General features: G+C 37.9%; 1 protein-coding gene across 1 annotated transcript in view; it reads right to left on the minus strand.

The window, feature by feature from the left end:
• LOC124544707 (gastrula zinc finger protein XlCGF48.2-like) overlaps positions 1–21119 on the minus strand; it is an 89709-nt gene that overhangs the window by 45399 nt on the left and 23191 nt on the right. The window contains exon 2 of the mRNA XM_047123352.1: positions 19533–19777. Coding sequence (XP_046979308.1) covers positions 19533–19777 — 245 coding nt within the window. The remainder of the gene's footprint in view (positions 1–19532; positions 19778–21119) is intronic.

The following is a 21119-nucleotide window of genomic DNA, read 5'->3' on the forward strand; positions in this document are numbered from 1 at the left end:
ACTTTTCTTTCGTTTCCTTTACTGCTTGCTCAATATACAGATTGAATAGCATCGGGGAGAGGCTACAACCCTGTCTCACTCCCTTCCCAACCACTGCTTCCCTTTCATGTCCCTCGACTCTTATAACTGCCATCTGCTTTCTGTACAAATTGTAAATAGCTTTTCGCTCCCTATATGGAGCGGAATATGGAGTGGAAAATGGTAGTCACTGTGAAGAAATGCTGAGAGAGAAAAAATTAACATAAATTAAGGGCAAGTGAGTGGTGAGAAGCAAGGACATGTTGTAGTGCTAATTCCCACCCGTGGAATTCTGAGAAACTGGTGTCTGAGGGAAGAACCCAGATGGCATGTGTGGTGAAACAGGCACTGAGGTCAAGATTGTCATGTTGTACAACATGCTCTGCAACAAGATATTGTATGTTGCCTGTATACATCCTCTGCCTGTGTCCACTCATTCTGACTGGTAGACATGCCAATGTAAAAGGCCGAACAGTGTTTACATAACAGCTGGTACATGACGTATCATTTCACAGGTGGCTCTTTCTTTGATAAATATGTTTTGCCAGTTACTGGGCTGGAATAGGTGGTGGTAGAAGAGTGCACGGGACAAGTCTTGCAGTGGGGTTGGTGACACGGTAGGGAGATGGGTGCAGAAGGAGCACAGATAGGGTCTGACAAGGATATTGTAGTAACTGGGAGGGTGACCAAAAAACTATTCTACACTACTGGCCATTAAAATTGCTACGCCATGAAGATGACGTGCTACAGACGCGAAATTTAACCGACAGGAAGAAGATGCTGTGCTATGCAAATGATTAGCTTTTCAGAGCATTCACACAAGGTTGGCACCGGTGGCGACACCTACAACGTGCTGACATGAGGAAAGTTTCCAACCGATTTCTCATACACAAACAGCAGTTGACCGGCGTTGCCTGGTGAAACGTTGTTGTGATGCCTCGTGTAAGGAGGAGAAATGCGTACCATCATGTTTCCGACTTTGATAATGGTGGATTTGTAGCCTATCATGATTGAGGTTTATCGTATCGTGACATTGCTGCTTGCGTTAGTTGAGATCCATTGACTGTTAGCAGAATATGTAACCAGTGGGTTCAGGAGGGTAATACGGAACGCCGTGCTGGATCCCAAAGGCCTCGTATCACTAGCTGTCGAGATGACACGCATCTTATCCACATGGCTGTAATGGATCATGCAGCCATGTCTCACTCCCTGAGTCAACAGATGGGGTCATTTGCAAGGCAACAACCATCTGCATGAACAGTTCGATGACATTTGCAGCAGCATGGACTATCAGCTCGGAGACCATGGCTGCGGTTACTCTTGACGCTGCATCACAGACAGGAGCGCCTGCGACGGTGTACTCAATGACGAACCTGGGTACACGAATGGCAAAACGTAATTTTTTCGGATGAATCCAGGTTCTGTTTACAGCATCATGATGGTTGCATCCGTGTTTGGTGACATCGCGGTGAACACACATTGGAAGCGTGTATTCGTCATTGCCATACTGGCGTATCATCCGGTGTGATGGTATGGAGTGCCCTTGGTTACACGTCTCGGTCACATCTTGTTCCCATTGACTGCACTTTGAACAGTGGACATTACATTTCAGATGTGTTACGACCTGTGGCTCTACCCTTCATTCGGTCCCTGCGAAACCCTACATTTCAGCAGGATAATGCATGACCACATGTTGCAGGTCCTGTACAGACCTTTCTGGATACAGAAAATGTTCGACTGCTGCCTTGGCCAGCACATTCTCCAGATCTCTCACCAATTGAAAATGTCTGGTCAATGGTGGGCGAGCAACTGGCTCGTCACAATAGGCCAGTCACTACTCGTGATGAACTGTGGTATCATGTTGAAGCTGCATGGGCAGATGTACCTGTACACGCCATCCAAGCTCTGTTTGACTCAATGCCCAGGCGTATCAAGGCCGTTGTTACGGCCAGAGTTGGTTGTTCTGGGTACTGACTTCTCAGAATCTATGCACCCAAATTGCATGAAAATTAATCACATGTCAGTTCTAGTATAATATGTTTGTCCAATGAATACCCATTTATCATCTGCATATCTTCTTGTTGTAGCAATTTTAATGGCCAGTAGTGTAGGTCTGGTGGGCAAAATCTCAGACAGAATCTCATTTTAGGGGATGATTTTAGGAAGTCATGGCACTAACGAAGTAGCTGATTAATACATTCAAGACCAGGATAATACTGGGTGACAAGTGGTGTGGACTGAAGTTGTTTTTTGGAGGGATCAGAAGTACCGGGATTGGATGTGGTGGCCCGGGAAATCTGCTTTTGAACTAGGTTGTTGGGATAATTACGTCCAGTGACGGGTGAAGTGAGAGTGTGGTGTATTGCTATAAAGAGTCTGCATCTGAACAAATACATTTGCTTCAACTGACAAGGTTGTATGAGAGGGAACGTTTAACATGAAAGGGATGGCAACTGTCAAAATGTAAGTACTGTTGTTTTTTAGAGATGTTTGATGTGGACGAAAGTGTGTGGCTGGCCTTCAGTGAAGATGAGATCAACATCAAGGAAAGTTGCATGGGATTCGGAATAGGACCATATGAAATTTAATTGAGAGAAGGTATTTAGTGATTCCAGGAATTTTAACAGATCAGCCTCACCATGTGTATATACGGCAAAGATGTCATCAATGTAGCTAAACCAAACCACGGGCTGAAGGCTTTTGGATCCCAGGAAAGCCCCTCCAAGCAACCCATGAAAATGCTGGAACAGGAAGGAGCCATCCTGGTTCCCATGGCTGTACCCCTGATCTGTTTGTATGTCTGCCTCTCAAAAGGGAAGTAATTGGAATGTATAAAGTTGATTAAGGTGAGCAAGAAGGATGTCATAGGTTTGGAATAAGGTGGGTATTGACTGAGGAAATGTCCAGTAGCACACAGACCATGTACATGGGGGATGTTGGTACAGGGGGAGAAACAAAACAAAGGTAGAATAATCCAAAGACTGAAAATTCACACTTTGACAGAAAGGCAGCAGCGGGCATGTGAAATGTGTAAAATAATTACAATGCCTAGAAATTTCAAATATTCAAAGAAAGAAGTCAATTTCTCAGAAGCAATGTGGGCAAAACTGGTAGTAGTTTCAGTATATAGTGAATCAAACTGACAAATTGTCTGTTGAAAATGATAGTCCAAATTAACTTTATAGGCAAGGAACAAGAACAAGAATAAGACATATATTACAGGATCTATGTGATATACCATAGTTATATTTCAGTTAAAAGGTGTAGTAAAATGGAGAAAAAGACAGTCAAAGGATATTTAGTAGAGTACAATCGAGATGAAAACTATAAAATATGAATAAAAGAAGAAAGTAAAATCATTCTTTGCAGAGATGTAACCTTTTAGGAAACAAGGTAAATATGATGATTACGTGGGATTGCCATTATATGATGCCAAGCACAAAAATCTCAGAACATTTTCAAAATAGGGAGAGGAAGAAACTTTTGAAGACTTTTCTTAAACCACTTTATGGGCAACTAAGAGATTCTCAAGATTAAAGAAACCATTACAGCTAAATGATTTTACCATGCTGCTAAAAATGTGTTAAACATAGGATTTTGAACACTAACACAAATTCAGTATCAACTGGAAAAAGCCTGTGGACATTGAAATGAAGTCACTGAAAGAAAATCAGACTTGAGAGTTGATTGGTTTACCAAATGGAGCAAAAGCCACACCTTGTGAATGAGTTTTTTTGAACAAATTTTAAATTAGGCGGTAGTGCTGGGAAGTATAAGGCATCTCTTGTCATTAAAGGACGTACTCAGTGTCATGGCACTGAATACACAAGACATTTAGTGTAGCAGCTAATTAATGCACTTTTCACTCAATGTTCAGTGCTGGTGCAGCTGAGAAAATGTGCATGCAGTCTGATGTATCTACTGCATTTCTGTACAGGATACTACAAGAAATGCTGAGTCACAGAAACACACAACAAAAAGACTGTCAGAAAATTAGCTTTCAGCCAACAAGGCCTCTGTCAAAAATAGACAACACACATACACACACACACACACACACACACACACACACACACACAAAGGTAATTCACACACACATGACCACATCCAGACAGCTGGAGCCGGATTTTTGACAAAGGCCTTGTTGGCCGAAAGCTAAGTTTCTGACAGCCTTTTTGTTGTGCCTTTCTGCGACTCAGCGTCTCCGCTATATGGTGAGTAGCAACTATTCTTTTCATAATACTGTTACTTTGTCTGCAGTCTCAAACAAAGTTTGTCCAAACAAGCTCCAAAACATTGCAGCATTTCATGTTTTTCTGTTATCAACAGTGTTTACAGCATGTGAATCAGAACCATTCTTGCACATTAATAACATTTATGAGAGAAAGCTTATTGTTACTCTTATGTTGATGATGGACTAGTTATCTATAGATCAACAAGATGATAAAAAAGTTAATTTTGAGGCAATTTCAAAGACAGCATCATACTATTCCAGTTTTGAAACTCAACTTTTTGAGGATGGTGCAATAAAAATAAGTCAGAAAGCATATGCAATAAATTTACTGAAATGGAAGTCTTGAGGAATGCAAACTTGTTGTGTCACATATGTTAAAAGAACCAGATTTAGAAAAAAAAAGTCATTGGAACAGATAAAAGTGATCCCCCTTATCACCATGAAGTAGGAGCTAAGATATATCTGATGACTGGAACAAGACTAATTTTGCCTGTAGTGTAATTTTTCAGGATTGCATGAGTCTGATTAATAATTAATGGTCCAAATACTAGCAGTAAAATATTAAGGTGCTATAGTAAGCAGACCCCCCCCCCCACCCCATGAACCATGGACCTTGCCGTTGGTGGAGAGGCTTGCAAGCCTCCGCAATACAGATAGCCACACTGTAGGTGCAACCACAACGGAGGGGTATCTGTTGAGAGGCCAGACAAACGTGTGGTTCCTGAAGAGGGGCAGCAGCCTTTTCAGTAGTTGCAAGGGCAACAGTCTGGATGATTGACTGATCTGGCCTTGTAACAATAACCAAAACGGCCTTGCTGTGCTGGTACTGCGAACGGCTGAAAGCAAGGGGAAATTACAGCCGTAATTTTTCCCGAGGGCATGCAGCTTTACTGTATGATTAAATGATGATGGCGTCCTCTTGGGTAAAATATTCCGGAGGTAAAATAGTCCCCAATTCGGATCTCCGGGCGGGGACTACTCAAGAGGATGTCGTTATCAGGAGAAAGAAAACTGGCGTTCTACGGATCGGAGCGTGGAATGTCAGATCCCTTAATCGGGCAGGTAGGTTAGAAAATTTAAAAAGGGAAATGGATAGGTTAAAATTAGATATAGCGGGAATTAGTGCAGTTCGGTGGCAGGAGGAACAAGACTTCTGGTCAGGTGAATACAGGGTTATAAACACAAAATCAAATAGGGGTAATGCAGGAGTAGGTTTAATAATGAATAGGAAAATAGGAATGCGGGTAAGCTACTACAAACAGCATAGTGAACGCTTTATTGTGGCCAAGATAGATACGAAGCCCACACCTATCACAGTAGTACAAGTTTATATGCCAACTAGCTCTGCAGATGACGAAGAAATTGAAGAAATGTATGATGAAATAAAAGAAATTACTCAGATAGTGAAGGGAGACGAAAATTTAATAGTCATGGGTGACTGGAATTCGAGTGTAGGAAAAGGGAGAGAAGGAAACGTAGTAGGTGAATATGGATTGAGGCTAAGAAATGAAAGAGGAAGCCACCTGGTAGAATTTTGCACAGAGCACAACATAATCTTAGCTAACACTTGGTTTAAGAATCATGAAAGAAGGTTGTATACATGGAAGAATCCTGGAGATACTAAAAGGTATCAGATAGATTATATAATGGTAAGACAGAGATCTAGGAACCAGGTTTTAAATTGTAAGATATTTCCAGGGGCAGATGTGGACTCTGACCACAATCTATTGGTTATGAACTGTAGATTAAAACTGAAGAAATTGCAAAAAGGTGGGAATTTAAGGAGATGGGACCTGGATAAACTGACTAAACCAGAGGTTGTACAGAGTTTCAGGGAGAGCATAAGGGAACAATTGACAGGAATGGGGGTAAGAAATACAGTAGAAGAAGAATGGGTAGCTTTGAGGGATGAAGTAGTGAAGGCAGCAGAGGATCAAGTAGGTAAAAAGACGAGGGCTAGTAGAAATATTGAATTTAATTGATGAAAGGAGAAAATATAAAAATGCAGTAAATGAAGCAGGCAAAAAGGAATACAAACGTCTCAAAAATGAGATTGACAGGAAGTGCAAAATGGCTAAGCAGCGATGGCTAGAGGACAAATGTAAGGATGTAGAGGCTTATCTCACTAGGGGTAAGATAGATACTGCCTACAAGAAAATTAAAGAGACCTTTGGAGATAAGAGAATGACTTGTATGAATATCAAGAGCTCAGATGGAAACCCAGTTCTAAGCAAAGAAGGGAAAGCAGAAAGGTGGAAGGAGTATATAGAGGGTCTATACAAGGGCGATGTACTTGAGGACAATATTATGGAAATGGAAGAGGATGTAGATGAAGATGAAATGGGAGATACGATACTGCGTGAAGACTTTGACAGAGCACTGAAAGACCTGAGTCGAAACAAGGCTCCCGGAGTAGACAACATTCCATTGGAACTACTGACGGCCTTGGGAGAGCCAGTCCTGACAAAACTCTACCATCTAGTGAGCAAGATATATGAAACAGGTGAAATACCCTCAGACTTCAAGAAGAATATAATAATTCCAATCCCAAAGAAAGCAGATGTTGACAGATGTGAAAATTACCGAACTATCAGTTTAATAAGTCACAGCTGCAAAATACTAACACGAATTCTTTACAGACGAATGGAAAAACTAGTAGAAGCCAACCTCGGGGAAGATCAGTTTGGATTCCGTAGAAACACTGGAACATGTGAGGCAATACTGACCTTACGACTTATCTTAGAAGAAAGATTAAGGAAAGGCAAACTTATGTTTTTAGCATTTGTAGACTTGGAGAAAGCTTTTGACAATGTTGACTGGAATACTCTCAACCAAATTCTAATGGTGGCAGGGGTAAAATACAGGGAGCAAAAGGCTATTTACAATTTGTACAGAAACCAGATGGCAGTTATAAGAGTCGAGGGACATGAAAGGGGAGCAGTGGTTGGGAAGGGAGTAAGACAGGGTTGTAGCCTCTCCCCGATGTTGTTCAATCTGTATATTGAGCAAGCAGTAAAGGAAACAAAAGAAAAATTCGGAGTAGGTATTAAAATCCATGGAGAAGAAATAAAAACTTTGAGGTTCGCCGATGACATTGTAATTCTATCAGAGACAGCAAAGGACTTGGAAGAGCAGTTGAATGGAATGGACAGTGTCTTGAAAGGAGGATATAAGATGAACATCAACAAAAGCAAAACAAGGATAATGGAATGTAGTCGAATTAAGTCGGGTGATGCTGAGGGAATTAGATTAGGAAATGAGACACTTAAAGTAGTTAAGGAGTTTTGCTATTTGGGGAGCAAAATAACTGATGATGGTCGAAGTAGAGAGGATATAAAATGTAGACTGGCAATGGCAAGGAAAGCGTTTCTGAAGAAGAGAAATTTGTTAACATCGAGTATAGATTTAAGTGTCAGGAAGTCATTTCTGAAAGTATTTGTATGGAGTGTAGCCATGTATGGAAGTGAAACACGGACGATAAATAGTTTGGACAAGAAGAGAATAGAAGCTTTCGAAATGTGGTGCTACAGAAGAATGCTGAAGATTAGATGGGTAGATCACATAACTAATGAGGAAGTATTGAATAGGACTGGGGAGAAGAGAAGTTTGTGGCACAACTTGACCAGAAGAAGGGATCGGTTGGTAGGACATGTCCTGAGGCATCAAGGGATCACCAATTTAGTATTGGAGGGCAGCATGGAGGGTAAAAATCGTAGAGGGAGACCAAGAGATGAATACACTAAGCAGATTCAGAAGGGTGTAGGTTGCAGTAGGTACTGGGAGATGAAGAAGCTTGCACAGGATAGAGTAGCATGGAGAGCTGCATCAAACCAGTCTCAGGACTGAAGACCACAACAACAACAGTAAGCAGATGACAACTATATTATGAAAACATATTACGAAAAAAATAGACTAATGCTCACCACATAGTGGAGGCATTGGGTCAAAGACAGGTAGAACTGAATAGACTGCTGTACATTTAGCTTTTGGACAAAAAAAAAATACTTCTTAGAAAACACCAATCTTAAATGTTTTGCAGTCTTTCCATTGGGCCTGTCAGTGACTCCTCTATGTGGTGAGTAGGTGGTAAGTTCCTATGGGACCAAACTGCTGAGGTCATTGGTCCCTGGTGACTAGCAAACTATACCTCTTGATAATATAATGTAACTGGATGGATAAAAAGTCTACTCACCAAGTGGCAGCAGGTGAACACACATATAAAAAATGTTTTACGTATGCAAGTTTTCAGAGCCAGTGGCTCCTCTTCTGGCAGTATGGTTGAAGGGGAAGGATTAGGGGTGAAGGAAAAGGACTGCAGTGGTTTAGAAAAAGTGGTAGAGTTTGGAAAAGTCACCCGGAACTCCAGGTCAGGGGAGAATTACTGGAATGGCGCTATTCCATCCCGAACTTTGGTGTACAATGACTGGCCACTCAACACCAGGAATTGTCACTGCACATACTGGTAGCATTATTTCATGGCGAAGTATATCTAAACCCGAAGAAAAGGGCACTGAACGTTCAATAAATTTCAACACAGGATCAATTACTGGCCATCATGACACAATATCTGACAAGACTAACCAAGAGAGTAAGTATAGTAGTAAAGTAAAGTAGAATGTAAGTACACACACACACACACACACACACACACACACACACACACACACACACACAAACACACACCTACCTGTGCCCTACATTGTGCCAGCTCCAATTCACCAACTGTGTGTCCAGCTGACACAATGTAGGGCCACAGATGTGCCTGTGCATGTGTGTGTTTTGTGTGTAACTCATACTGTAGCTCCACAAGGGATTTATTCCAAAAGCTAGCAAGTTTTCTTTCTATTTTACAAGTGCCTTTCAATGACTCAACACTTCTGCTATACAGTGAATGGTCTCATTTACTCCTTAACTATTTACACGAGACCAAGAGTTATTTTTAAGTGGTAAAATTGGACTTAGTTAAAGGAACGATTTAATTTCACTTTAAATAAATAAAGGAAAGTGTTAGAGTTATACTGGCTTTCTAATTTAAAAAAATTACTCCTTGCTTTGACAAAAACTCTTTACAAGTAGTATGATTTAATACTCTCTGAAGTTAGTAGAAGTAGTGCAATTGTTTATGCAATTCTTATAACAGTGCTGCCTTATTTGCTCAAATAAAATTCTTTAAAGGAACTTTATCATCTTTACGAATTATAAGAACTCGTATCTACAAGGTCAGCAAAAATTCTGTTGGATCAAGCCACAAATAAAACTAGTGCAACCACATATATATAAATCATAATTTCTCCGCCTTGTCAATGCATATTATACACCAGGCCTGTTCACCGATCTGCTTGTGAGAGCTGGTTCGTACTCACATGTCAGTAGTCAGCAACTGTCTGGCTCATCGTGAGTAACAGTTGAGGAAAGGTGGGTACGGGAGTAGGAATCAGAACAAAAAGCTCATCAAGAAAAACTATTGCCAATGAGTCTATTCTACAGCAGCTTATGTTAGCTCTACGAAGATTACATTGATACAAAATGACAATAAAATTAAACTTACATTTCATTTTATTGACGAGACAAAAAATATGGGGCCTCTAAGTATGAACGTGGTATTTCTTATGACTTATGCAGCCACACGATGAACGTCATTTTTGGGTGAAGTTTAAATTGACAACTTGTATTTTGTGACTATTTTATTCACACATTAAATAAACATATAAACACAGGATGTCAATTAACATTACTTATTTTACTTTTCATTAAAACAGTGATGTCTGGTGCCAGTTTCTGAGCACTGCTAATCTCGGGATAAGATTTTAAATTGCAGTCTGTGAGTTAGCTTCTGTAGATTTCATTCTCTTCACTGCAGGCAAAAAACTGCTTGCACAAGTATGTAGGTCTAAACATCAATGTAATCATAGCTGCGTATTTGTGAAGTCATGGAAATTTATGTTGAGGAATATTTTTATACGAGTTTACAAGAATTACTTTCTTATGAAATTCAGCACCATGCAACTAACTGTCACACTATATGTTTATAATTGCTAACTGTAGCTAGATATTCTGCTCTGATGTCTTTTAAATTGATGTTGGTGTGTCTGACTTATGCTTTGCAGTTCCTAACACAGTCGTAATGCTGCCTTTCATTGATTTAAAAAGAGCTACTCTCCACTTTTAAGCACAGGGGCCATTAAACATATAAGCTTGTGCCTAAGACACAGTGAATTTAACACATGGTCATTCCTCCAAAGACACTGCACATTTTGCACTTCCCCTGCACTACATAATGATGCACGACAGCTCCATTTTACTGCACATGTTCACTATTCAGGAGGCAAGCAAGCATGAATATTTGTGTTAGTCTAGATGTCCTCTTAACAGACTTGTTATACGTGATCCTTTCTTTTAAAACCAAGTACACACTAAATATACAGAAACTGCCAATAATGACCATACAAATGCACCTGGATGAATACAGGAACGGGAATTTCTTATCTTTCTGTTACTGCACTAGGCTTATATGGTGCCACTGAGATGTATTACAAGTATGAAAAATTCCCACATTCTTGCTATTGCCTTCAGCTCTTAATAGCAAAATTGGGAGAGGCAGGGCTATTGAACAGAAACTTATAAATGAAAACCACATAAAGGTAAAAATTGTATAGTACAGAATACAGAGCGCAAAGCTTTCTAACAGATTAAATCAGAGTGCCACACTAGGGAAGACATTAAGATCTCTGTCTCTCCTGACTGGGCATAACGTTTTACCCTGTCAAAACAGTTCATTGTAGCATACATTTCACTGCTGAATAAATATTTCTTTCTCGTAGAAATGATTGTAGAATATTCACATTTTTGTGCTTTAAGATATAAATGAACTGAAGGTTGGCTCCCAGCTACAGCTGTGAAACAGTGAAATAAGTTGACACGCAATGTCTCCTAAATATGTGTGTGTGTGTGTGTGTGTGTGTTTTCATGAAATGTTTGTATAGTGTGAAAAACATCCCCTTACCTTATGAGAACTTCTGCGTGCATGGTGAAAAGCAGCAACTTGCTTTGAAGTTGGAGGTGTTTTTGAGGTGCACTACATTTAATAATTAAAAGTTATTCAGTTTCACAAATTTGTTCATATCCTACATTTTTTAAAGTAGTCTGCACTTTTTCTTTTACTACTTCACCTTCTCTTCCTGAGACTTAATTTAGAGATGGTGGCTTGTAACACAGTAAAGCACAAGAAGTATCTGGTCATTTATTTCATATTCTGGTTGCCATTACATCTATGGAGACGTAGCTAAATCAGCTATTCTGACTGCCATTAGTTTTAGGAAGATGTAGATAAATCATCTATATCTCTCTAGAGGTAATGACAGACAGAATATGAGGTAAATGAACAGATATATAGAAAAGTTTCATATCTACTACCGTGTTTTTGTACACAACTTAGACAAAGCTCTTCGAGGCAGTACTTTGTGATCAAGTGTATTTACAAAGCATCTAAAACAACTTCATTATGGTTTTATTGAGTCATTAATTTTTTCCTTCCCTTCTTATACAGTAATGAAAGTGTTATTGTTCACTCATAACACATTTCCACTTTACAGTTATGTAACTACTGATGTCACCGAACTGTGATTACCAACTTACATAATGTGTGATTTTATTGGTAGTGTGGTATATATTGTCACTGATTACGATAATTTTGGATAGCGTCTCATGATGATGCTAGCATGAGGCTGAAAATAGCAAAAATAAAGAACATTTAATTAAAATTGCAATTAGGACTCATTATACTGTATATTAAGTTAAGAAACTGAGCCCATAAACATGCAGACAGAATGGTCCCTTTAATAACTGGCAGAGTTCAGAAACTGAATTATTCCTTTCAAATGGGTGCTACAGACAAGGTCTACTAGTCTGTTGGTATTAGGATATAACAGTTATGTGGAAAGGATGACAGACTAAATCTTGTATATGATCTTGCAAGGAAAGAAGGTTAATTTTTTATGTTCCTCATTTTAACAAAGCAGTTTAGCACACATTACATAACTTGTTTTCACCATGATTTTCATTACCTTTTAATGCTTATGAATGGTTTTTATTTTACCTCTCTTCTCATCACATATTTACTGCGTAGGTATCTCACCAGTTTTCCATTCCATATTCAACTCTATATACTTGCTCACTAATTAAGTACATAAGTGCAGCAAAACATCTTCTAAGTTGGTGGCAGTGATCATGAGGGAAGAGTGTGGGTGAAAACTGGTGCTGACACATAGCCTACTCCTCACGAACAGCACCAAGGAGGCTAACAATCTTAACTTTCCCATCTGACAGACAGATCACCATCAACAGTGTCACATGCCATCACTTCATGAGACACTGAGGAGAGGTTAGATATTTAAATCAGCACACTGGCACAGAGTCTGGTGATCAGGAACTTTACATTACCATCTCTTCTCCCTTTTGCTGGCAAAATACTGGCATTGAAAATTTTTTCCATTACCAGAATTTCAACCGGCTCACCCTTGGGTCAAGCACCACCACACAAGAATGCATTAGCGACATTGCCACACAGGTGGGTACATAGTTTTGATTGTGTCCATAAATAAAAATCTTTTAACAATCACAGCAAACACAGTCATCTCCATATGATGTGGTGTACTTTATGAAACTACAGATAACCTTTGCTTTATGAACAAAGTCAAGAATTATAAGGCTCTCATTTTAAAACAGAATTTCAGTAAATTGTACCTACAGTTGTATAAACAGTGAATCAGTGTAGATCCAAGTATAGAATGGATAATTGCTAAGATACATATGTAGTAAATGTGTGATGAAGGGAGGTAAAAATGAACAGGAAATATCTCTATGGGCAAGGTTAATAGGCTATTAAAGCATTTGTACAGTTATTGGTGCATTGGTTAAGATATTCACTGTCTGAGGAATTTTTCTGTCAATTAAGCATTACCTACAGAAAGTGGACATGTTGATGCTAGGGGAACCACATATGTCAAAAAGACAGAGATTAACTTTGTGGAGGTTTACTTAAGGTCTGTGTAATGACCAAGATCAAGAGGTATTCTTCTGGAAGATGTAAACAGCTCCTCCTCAAATGTGAGTGCAGAGGAAACTATGTCCAAAATGAGCCAGTTCTGATATTCCAAAATATTTTTCCATGTACTCAATAACATATTAACATATAACCAAGTTACCTCATTATCTGATTTACCTACATGTTTAATTGAGAAATTCAGAACTTGGGACATAAATGATATGAGTTATGATGAGGAGTGGTAACAGAGGTTATGGATAGACTTTCATCAGGGTATTAAGAAGTTTAAGATTAGATTAGATTAATACTTGTTCCATAGATCATGAATACGACACTTTGTAATGATGTGGAACATGTCAGGTTAATAAAAGATGTCTGTACAAGATAATACATTACACAAAATATTGCATGACACTAATGTTTAAGTTGTTGTTGTTGCTGTTTCCCCCCCCCCCCCCCCCCCCCCTTAATTCTGCCAATGAGTAGAAGGAGTTGTCATCGAGAAATTCTTTTAATTTATTTTTAAATGTTAGTTGGCTATCTGTCAGGCTTTTGATGCTGTTTGGTAGGTGACCAAAGACTTTTGTGGCAGCATAATTTACCCCTTTCTGTGCCAAAGTCAGATTTAACCCTGCATAGTGAAGATCAACCTTTCTCCTGGTGTTATAGCTATGCACACTGCTATTACTTTTGAACTGGGTTGGATTATTAACAACAAATTTCATAAGTGAATATATATACTGTGAGGTTACTGTGAGGATCCCTAGATCCTTAAATAGATGTCTGCAGGATGACCGTGGGTGGGCTCCAGCAATTATTCTGATTACACATTTTTGAGCAATGAATACTTTTCTACTCAATGATGAATTACCCCAGAATATGATGCCATACAAAAGCAGTGATTGAAAGTAGGCATAGTAAGCTAATTTACTGAGATTCTTATCACCAAAATTTGCAATAACCCTAATAGCATACGTAGCTGAACGCAGACCTTTCAGCAGACCATCAATGTGTTGCTTCCAGTTTAACCTCTCATCAATGGACACACCTAAAAATTTTGAAAATTCTACCTTAGCTACAGACTTCTGTTCAAAGTCTATATTTATTACTGGAGTTGTGCCATATACTGTACGGAACTGTATATACTGTGTTTTATCAAAATTTAAAGAGAGTCCGTTTGCTGAGAACCACTTAATAATTTTGTGAAAAACATCATTTACAATTACATCACTTAGTTCTTGGTTTTTGGATGTTACTACTATACTTGTATCATCAGCAAAAAGAACTAACTTTGCATCTTTATCAATGTGGAATGGTAAGTCATTAATGTATATCAAGAACAGTAAAGGACCTAAGACCGAACCCTGTGGGACCCTGTACCTGATAGAGCCCCCCCCCAGTTTGAGGAATCAGCTGACTGTGTGGCAATATGTACTGAAACATGGAACAAAGGTTGAAAGTGTTATTTCTCCTGTATCATCTGGACCCTCCTATCCACAGGGACATCACTACATTTAAAAATAAAGACTTCTCTCAAAATGTATGCTATCATCTCATACCATACCTGTCTTCCAAGTGCCCATCTTCCATCTCAGTCTCCTATAACCATTGTTTTAACCTACCACCAGGAGGTTTATGCTGTTTCTCTACTCCTTCCATGCATATCCCTCTACTTCTTTGCTCCTCCTCTCCTTTTCCTGACAAAATATGTTATTTTTTCTCTTACTCCTTATACATCTTGAACTTTCAGTCCATCTCATTGCCACAGGCCCACTCTAGTTCTATTTTAAATACACAAATAGTTTCTCCTCCTTTTCCTTAAATCTGCCCCCTTTGTTCTTTCTTGTCATATTTTGTGTAATGTCTTGACTCTCAACCCCGCCCCCACCCTCAAAAAAACACCATTGTCCTTCTCCTCCATTCAGCCTTCTCATCTGACCTATAATGTCTCTTCTTCCTCGTTTTGACCCCTTTGTTAACACAGTTTCCCCTAACACAAACCTATGCATTTCCATTAGGCCTTAATTATAGAAATTTCAATAATCATCACTGGTATTACCATGTTTCCATAAATTCTCAAAGTTCCCTCATCAAGTTCTTTGTATTCTGTCCAGAAGTAGAAGTGGAAGTAGAAGTTTGTCTCATAACATACAATTTCAAGCCATTGACTTAAGGTACAGAAGACTCATCAAAACACCAAAAACTGGTTTACAATTTTCCTTATAATACCAGTAATATAATATACAGTTCTGAATAATTACTTAACTAAGCAGTTAATAATTTTCCTTAAAAAGTAACAGACTTTTAACATTAACAGTGCTAAGTGCTTGCTCTCTCCTGCTCAAATTTTCAGGTTGTCATTTATGAATTCTTCTACTGAATAGTAACTTTTCTGCACTAGTTTTTCATATAAGGATTTATTCAGTGTTTCTAAATTTATGCTGAGCAATTCTCTTCCTTTCACTTTTTTATAAATTTTCATACCCATATAATGTGGAGTTTGAGCATAAAGTTTCAAACGGTGGGTGGCCAGCATAAAATTATTTTGCTTTCTGGTATTGTAATCATGTTGAAAATGATTTGCTACAAATAAATCAGGGTTACTGAGTACAAAGATAATCAGCTCATATATGTATAGTGAGGGAACACTTAATATCAACAGGAGTGGGCGACATGATTTTCTTCGCCCTACATTGTGCATATTTCTAATGATGGTTTTCTTAAGTTTTAGTGTTCGACACATATGATTCGAGTTACCCCAAAATACAATTCCATCCCTTATTACTGACTCAAAGCAGATGTAATATACTACTTTTCTTATGCCCATATTGGTAGCATTGTACAATATTCTCATTGCAACTACTAGGCTATTTAATTTATTTGGAAGGTACTGTATACGTGATCCCCATGATAGATTTTTATCTAGTTGCATTCCTAGGAATTTCACACAGCTAGCTTCCTGCAAATCCTGGTTTCTGTGTCTGACCTGAATATAATTTAATTTTGCTTGTTTTGTTTTAAACTGCATTAACTGAGTCTTTTCCATGTTTAACTTTAACCCATTTAAATCAAACCAGGTATCTAATTTTTCTAAAGTATTTAGAGCAGTTTGTGGAATTTGATCAGTACTGTTACTTTCAATGATTAAAGATGTGTCACTTGCAAATAAAACTGTGACACCCAATATTAAGTGGCAGGTAATTTATGTGAAACAAAAACAGTATGGGACGCAAGACAGAACCTTGGGGTACTCCATGTGAAATGGTTTTCCATTTCAAAGTATAAGTTCCTCTCTCTCATGTTATAACCACTCTTTGTCTTCAGCTGGTTAGATAGGACTTAAACCATTCTAATACTGTGCCCCTAATTCCATACTTTTCCAGTTTACAGTGTAGCAGGGAGTGATTCACACTATCAAAGGCTTTTTATAGGATACAAAAAATTCCTGTGGCATGCAGTGAGTTGTCTAGAGATGAACTAATTTTATCAACAAAATTATTTACAGCAGATACTGTGGTTTTGCCTGATTGAAACCCATACTGATTTTTTGAGATTATTTTAAATTTTTCTACGAAATTTTGAATTTGTATGGTGACTACCTTTTCACATATTTTTGATAGTGATGGAAGAAGAGAGACTGGGCGACAGTTTCCCATATGTTCTTTTGTGCCTTTTTTGAATAGTGGCTTAACTACTGCGTACTTCAGTGTGTTTGGAAAATAACCTTCTTGAAGGGACTGGTTAACTGTTGTAGCTAGTGGCTGTGCAATTATTTTAGGGACTGTTTTTAACACTTTTGTTGGTATCCCATCCCATCCTGCTGATGTTTTACATTTTAGTGATAGGATCACATTTTCTATATCTTTTACAGTATTTTTGGAAAAGTACTGAAAAATTCACCATCAAACTGCTCACTGTTGAAGAAATTTACTTTGTCTGGGTACTCTGCTACATTGACATTAGATTTGTTTAAATTTATAAAAAATTCATTAAATAATTCAAAAATCTGAGCAGGTTTTACAATAGTTTTATCCTCTATATTGATTTCAGAAATATCATGGCCTCTATCTGTGGCACCTGTTTCAGCTTTGATCACTGACCATAATGCTTGTGATTTGTTTTCACTATCCAATATAAATCTATTATTTGCCAGTTCTTTAGCTGCCTTTACAACATTTTTAAACATATTTTTGTAATCTTTTACATGGGCAACAAAATCAGGACATTTGCTATGTTTTAGTTCCCTATGTAGCTGTCTTTTTCTTGCACTTGAAATTTTTATTCCTTCAGTAATCCACTTTACTTTATTTCCTACATTTTTATGATGTACAGTAAGGGGAAAAGTTACATTAAAAACGTGTAGGCCAAGAAAGTAGCACAATTTTCAGAGCATGAAATACTATGATCTATAGCCCACTCCACCTTGTTTAATCTATGATAGAATAAGTTCATATTTTCTTTGCTGAACTGGCATTTGGTGTAGGTTTTTTTTCGAGCAAGGTTCTATTGTTTCTGGCAACTCCATAAACAGAGCACAAGGATCAGAAAATTCTAAATTTGAATCATATCAATGAATTTTGTTGAGTTATTGGCTTCACTTGCTAGATCTATGTTGAAATCAGTAGTTATTATGACTATTTTCTTGGTTTCTTTTTGAAGTTTTTGCAATAGACAGTGGAATTTCAAAAAAAGGTTTTATTATTTCTGTGCCTGGAATTCTATACACAGATAAGATTACAATATTTTGCCCTAACTCCAAGCAGCAGCTTTCAAATATACATTCTTCATTAAGGGAACTGAAATCGAGTCTTGCTATATATTCCACTGATCTTTCCACAAGTATGCACGATCCTCCTCAAGTTAAATTATTCCTACAAAAGCTGCTGGTAACATAAAAATTATCAATGTTATTTAAGATTTTGATACTATTCTTTGTAAGCCAGTGTTCATTCAAGCATACAACCTTGATATTTGGTATTTCTGACAAAATGATTTTCAAGTCATTAAGTTTTGTTTCTCTGCCATTTGTGTAGTTTGAACTTAACCCATTTATGTTCAATTGCATTACGAACGTGTTGTTACTTTTTTGAATATTCCAAATGGCATCTGTTTTGAAATGCTGTTTGTGTATTTTCGTTTCAACTTCATTATCACTTTTTACACTCCCATCTCAGCATACTAGTTTCCCTTATTAAGTATGATCTTACTGATACCACTATACATATTGCACAATGTTGCCGACCCTAACCTGTTTAGATGCAGTCCATCTTGTCCTACACATTAATCATTGATAAATTTATTCGAATCCACGATTTATGTCTCTGTGATTAATTAGTTTCATACGAAGTGTAAATCTATCAGTGCAACTTAGACTTTTTGCTCTCTTGAGCAACTTCTCTGACACATCCTTCTGTTTGTTTAAACTTTCTTTCCATCCTTCATGTGGCGCACTTCTCTTGATAAGTAATCTGACTAAACAGTCATTCTTTCCCCATTCCCTTGCAATTGAAGTATTTTTGTGGTGAAAACTTTAAATACAGCATCACTTGTATGCTTGACTAGATTTAATGAGTGCACTCTTTCTTTCTATCTACAATGACAATCCCACATTTATTGCAAGTTATGGAGCTTTCACTGGGGGATAAAAAATAAAAACAGTTCAAGGTGTTTCACAACAACTATAAATATAATGGAAATTTTTAGCAGGCAAGTTCACTCACAGGCTTTACCATTTAACCAAAGTTGTAACAATAATGATACTACATTAATTTGTGCTGACAATTCTAGAAGGAAAGGTATACAAATGTAGTCACTGGGCTAGTTCCTAAAGTGAAACATCTCTTTTGTTTCTAATGTATACTCTTATATATTTCCAATGTAAACTCATATATTTCCAATAGACAAAACATGGGAAAATACAGTCCAATTGCTTCTACATGCACTAAGATTCCCATACTTGATGAATACCCACATAGGAACTTGTAAATGTGACATCTATCACAAATTTCTAGGGCCAACTATTGTTAATGCTCTCATGATAGCCAACATTGTAAAGAAAACAGGTGAATTAATTCATGTAAAATTAGTCATAAAACCAACTAATTATAAGAAATTTTCTAAATTACTAGAGTTCAATCAATGTCAAAACAGTTTCGAGAACTCTTTCAAATGGCAAAAAATAGTTATAATGACCTATCAATACGTTAGTCACTCCATCCTATGCAGTAGGATACTAACCTGTTGTTCCAGGTGCATTTGCTGGCACTCTGCTAACATTTCTTTGTGTAAATCAGATTTGCTATCATCTGTGTCACCACTGTCTTCTTCTTCTTCATCATCATCTTCTTCTTCTTCATCAACATCATCGTCAACACCACCATTGATTTGATGTCTATTTCCTTTTACTGATTCTACTGCTGTACCTTTTATTTGTCCATTTTGGGGTTCAGCACATGTATGATTGCCGAGTTCCTTCGACTTGTCTGAAAAAGTAAATAAAAAGCCTGCATTTTTGTGACAGCAAAATGTCAGAGAGTACTGTAACTTTATTTTGAAAGTCAAATTTAATATTATAATTGGACTTTGAGCTAGGCATTGAGTCCAAAAAAATTGCTAATACATCTAAAGGGGCAATATGGGTTGTGCTTTATAGATAATGGAATAGGTATAAAGTCACATCGAACTTGGTTTGCTATTCTTTGCACAAATGAAATTATAATGATACCTCACCCAATACATTTCCCAACATCTTCACATGTTCCTGTCACATCCAATTGCCTCTGCCTCTGCAAAGTCTCCCAGCAATTTCTAATCTTACATCATCTTGTTTCCACCATTATATTCTTTTGCAAACAAGGAAATCTAATTTGATACTTCATTCCTTCATTACCAGTTTTGTCTGCTGATAAAAGACCCAACTACCTGTATTGTAAACAGTGATAATTACTCAAGATCCATCTTCTGGCACATATTTAATTTCCTATCAACAGCATTAACTTTAGTGGCATCCAAAGACTCAGGCTGGTCTCCCAACTATCATTCAAAATACCATGCTAATGTCTGGGATATCATGTACAACTACCTTAGAACAGTTCTTCCTTTTGGAAAGCTGTCTTCCATATTCTATTTCCACTGGAATTATCTGTTACCAATATCTTTAACATCTACAGAGCCTGTTTATATAGCTTAATGCACAGCAAGCTATCTTGCAAGACAATAAGAAAGACAGACCCGGATTGAATTCGAACTGAAGATTAGCAACCATTGGCATGATACACAATCTAGCCTTAGTGTAGATTTTAGACAGTTTCCCACACTAGTTTTGACAGAATCTAGGCTGGTATACAACCTTGACTCAGAAAATAGTTCCCTCCCCTAGCTGAGAACTGTACTGACTGGATAGGCATTGTGCCACAAGGTTAGACTAAATACAAAATGTAGAACTGTGTGAGGTATCCCTGGACAATTCGGCTGCAGTGAACCACATTCAGCCTTCCTGTGACTGTCTCACCACGACTTGACCACCAGTAAATAAACGCTAGAGACTAAAATCAAATAAAAATGAAGCACATCCAAATTCAGAGATGGTATTGGCAGTTTGAAGAAATAAGATATTCATTCAAAGGGAACAGTGCCAGCTGGCCATATGCATCAGCATAAAAAGTTGAAAGAATCCATGTTTTGTTTGAACATAGTCCAACGAAATCAATGTACAAAGACAGTATTGGGCTAGATGTGCCACAGTGATTTAGTGTGTCCTCAAAAGGATGCTTAGAATGGATCCATGCATACAATGGCGCCCATACCTATGGTTAAGGGAACGCC

The sequence above is a fragment of the Schistocerca americana genome, chromosome 8 (genome assembly GCF_021461395.2).
Source record: "Schistocerca americana isolate TAMUIC-IGC-003095 chromosome 8, iqSchAmer2.1, whole genome shotgun sequence".
Taxonomy (NCBI): domain Eukaryota; kingdom Metazoa; phylum Arthropoda; class Insecta; order Orthoptera; family Acrididae; genus Schistocerca; species Schistocerca americana.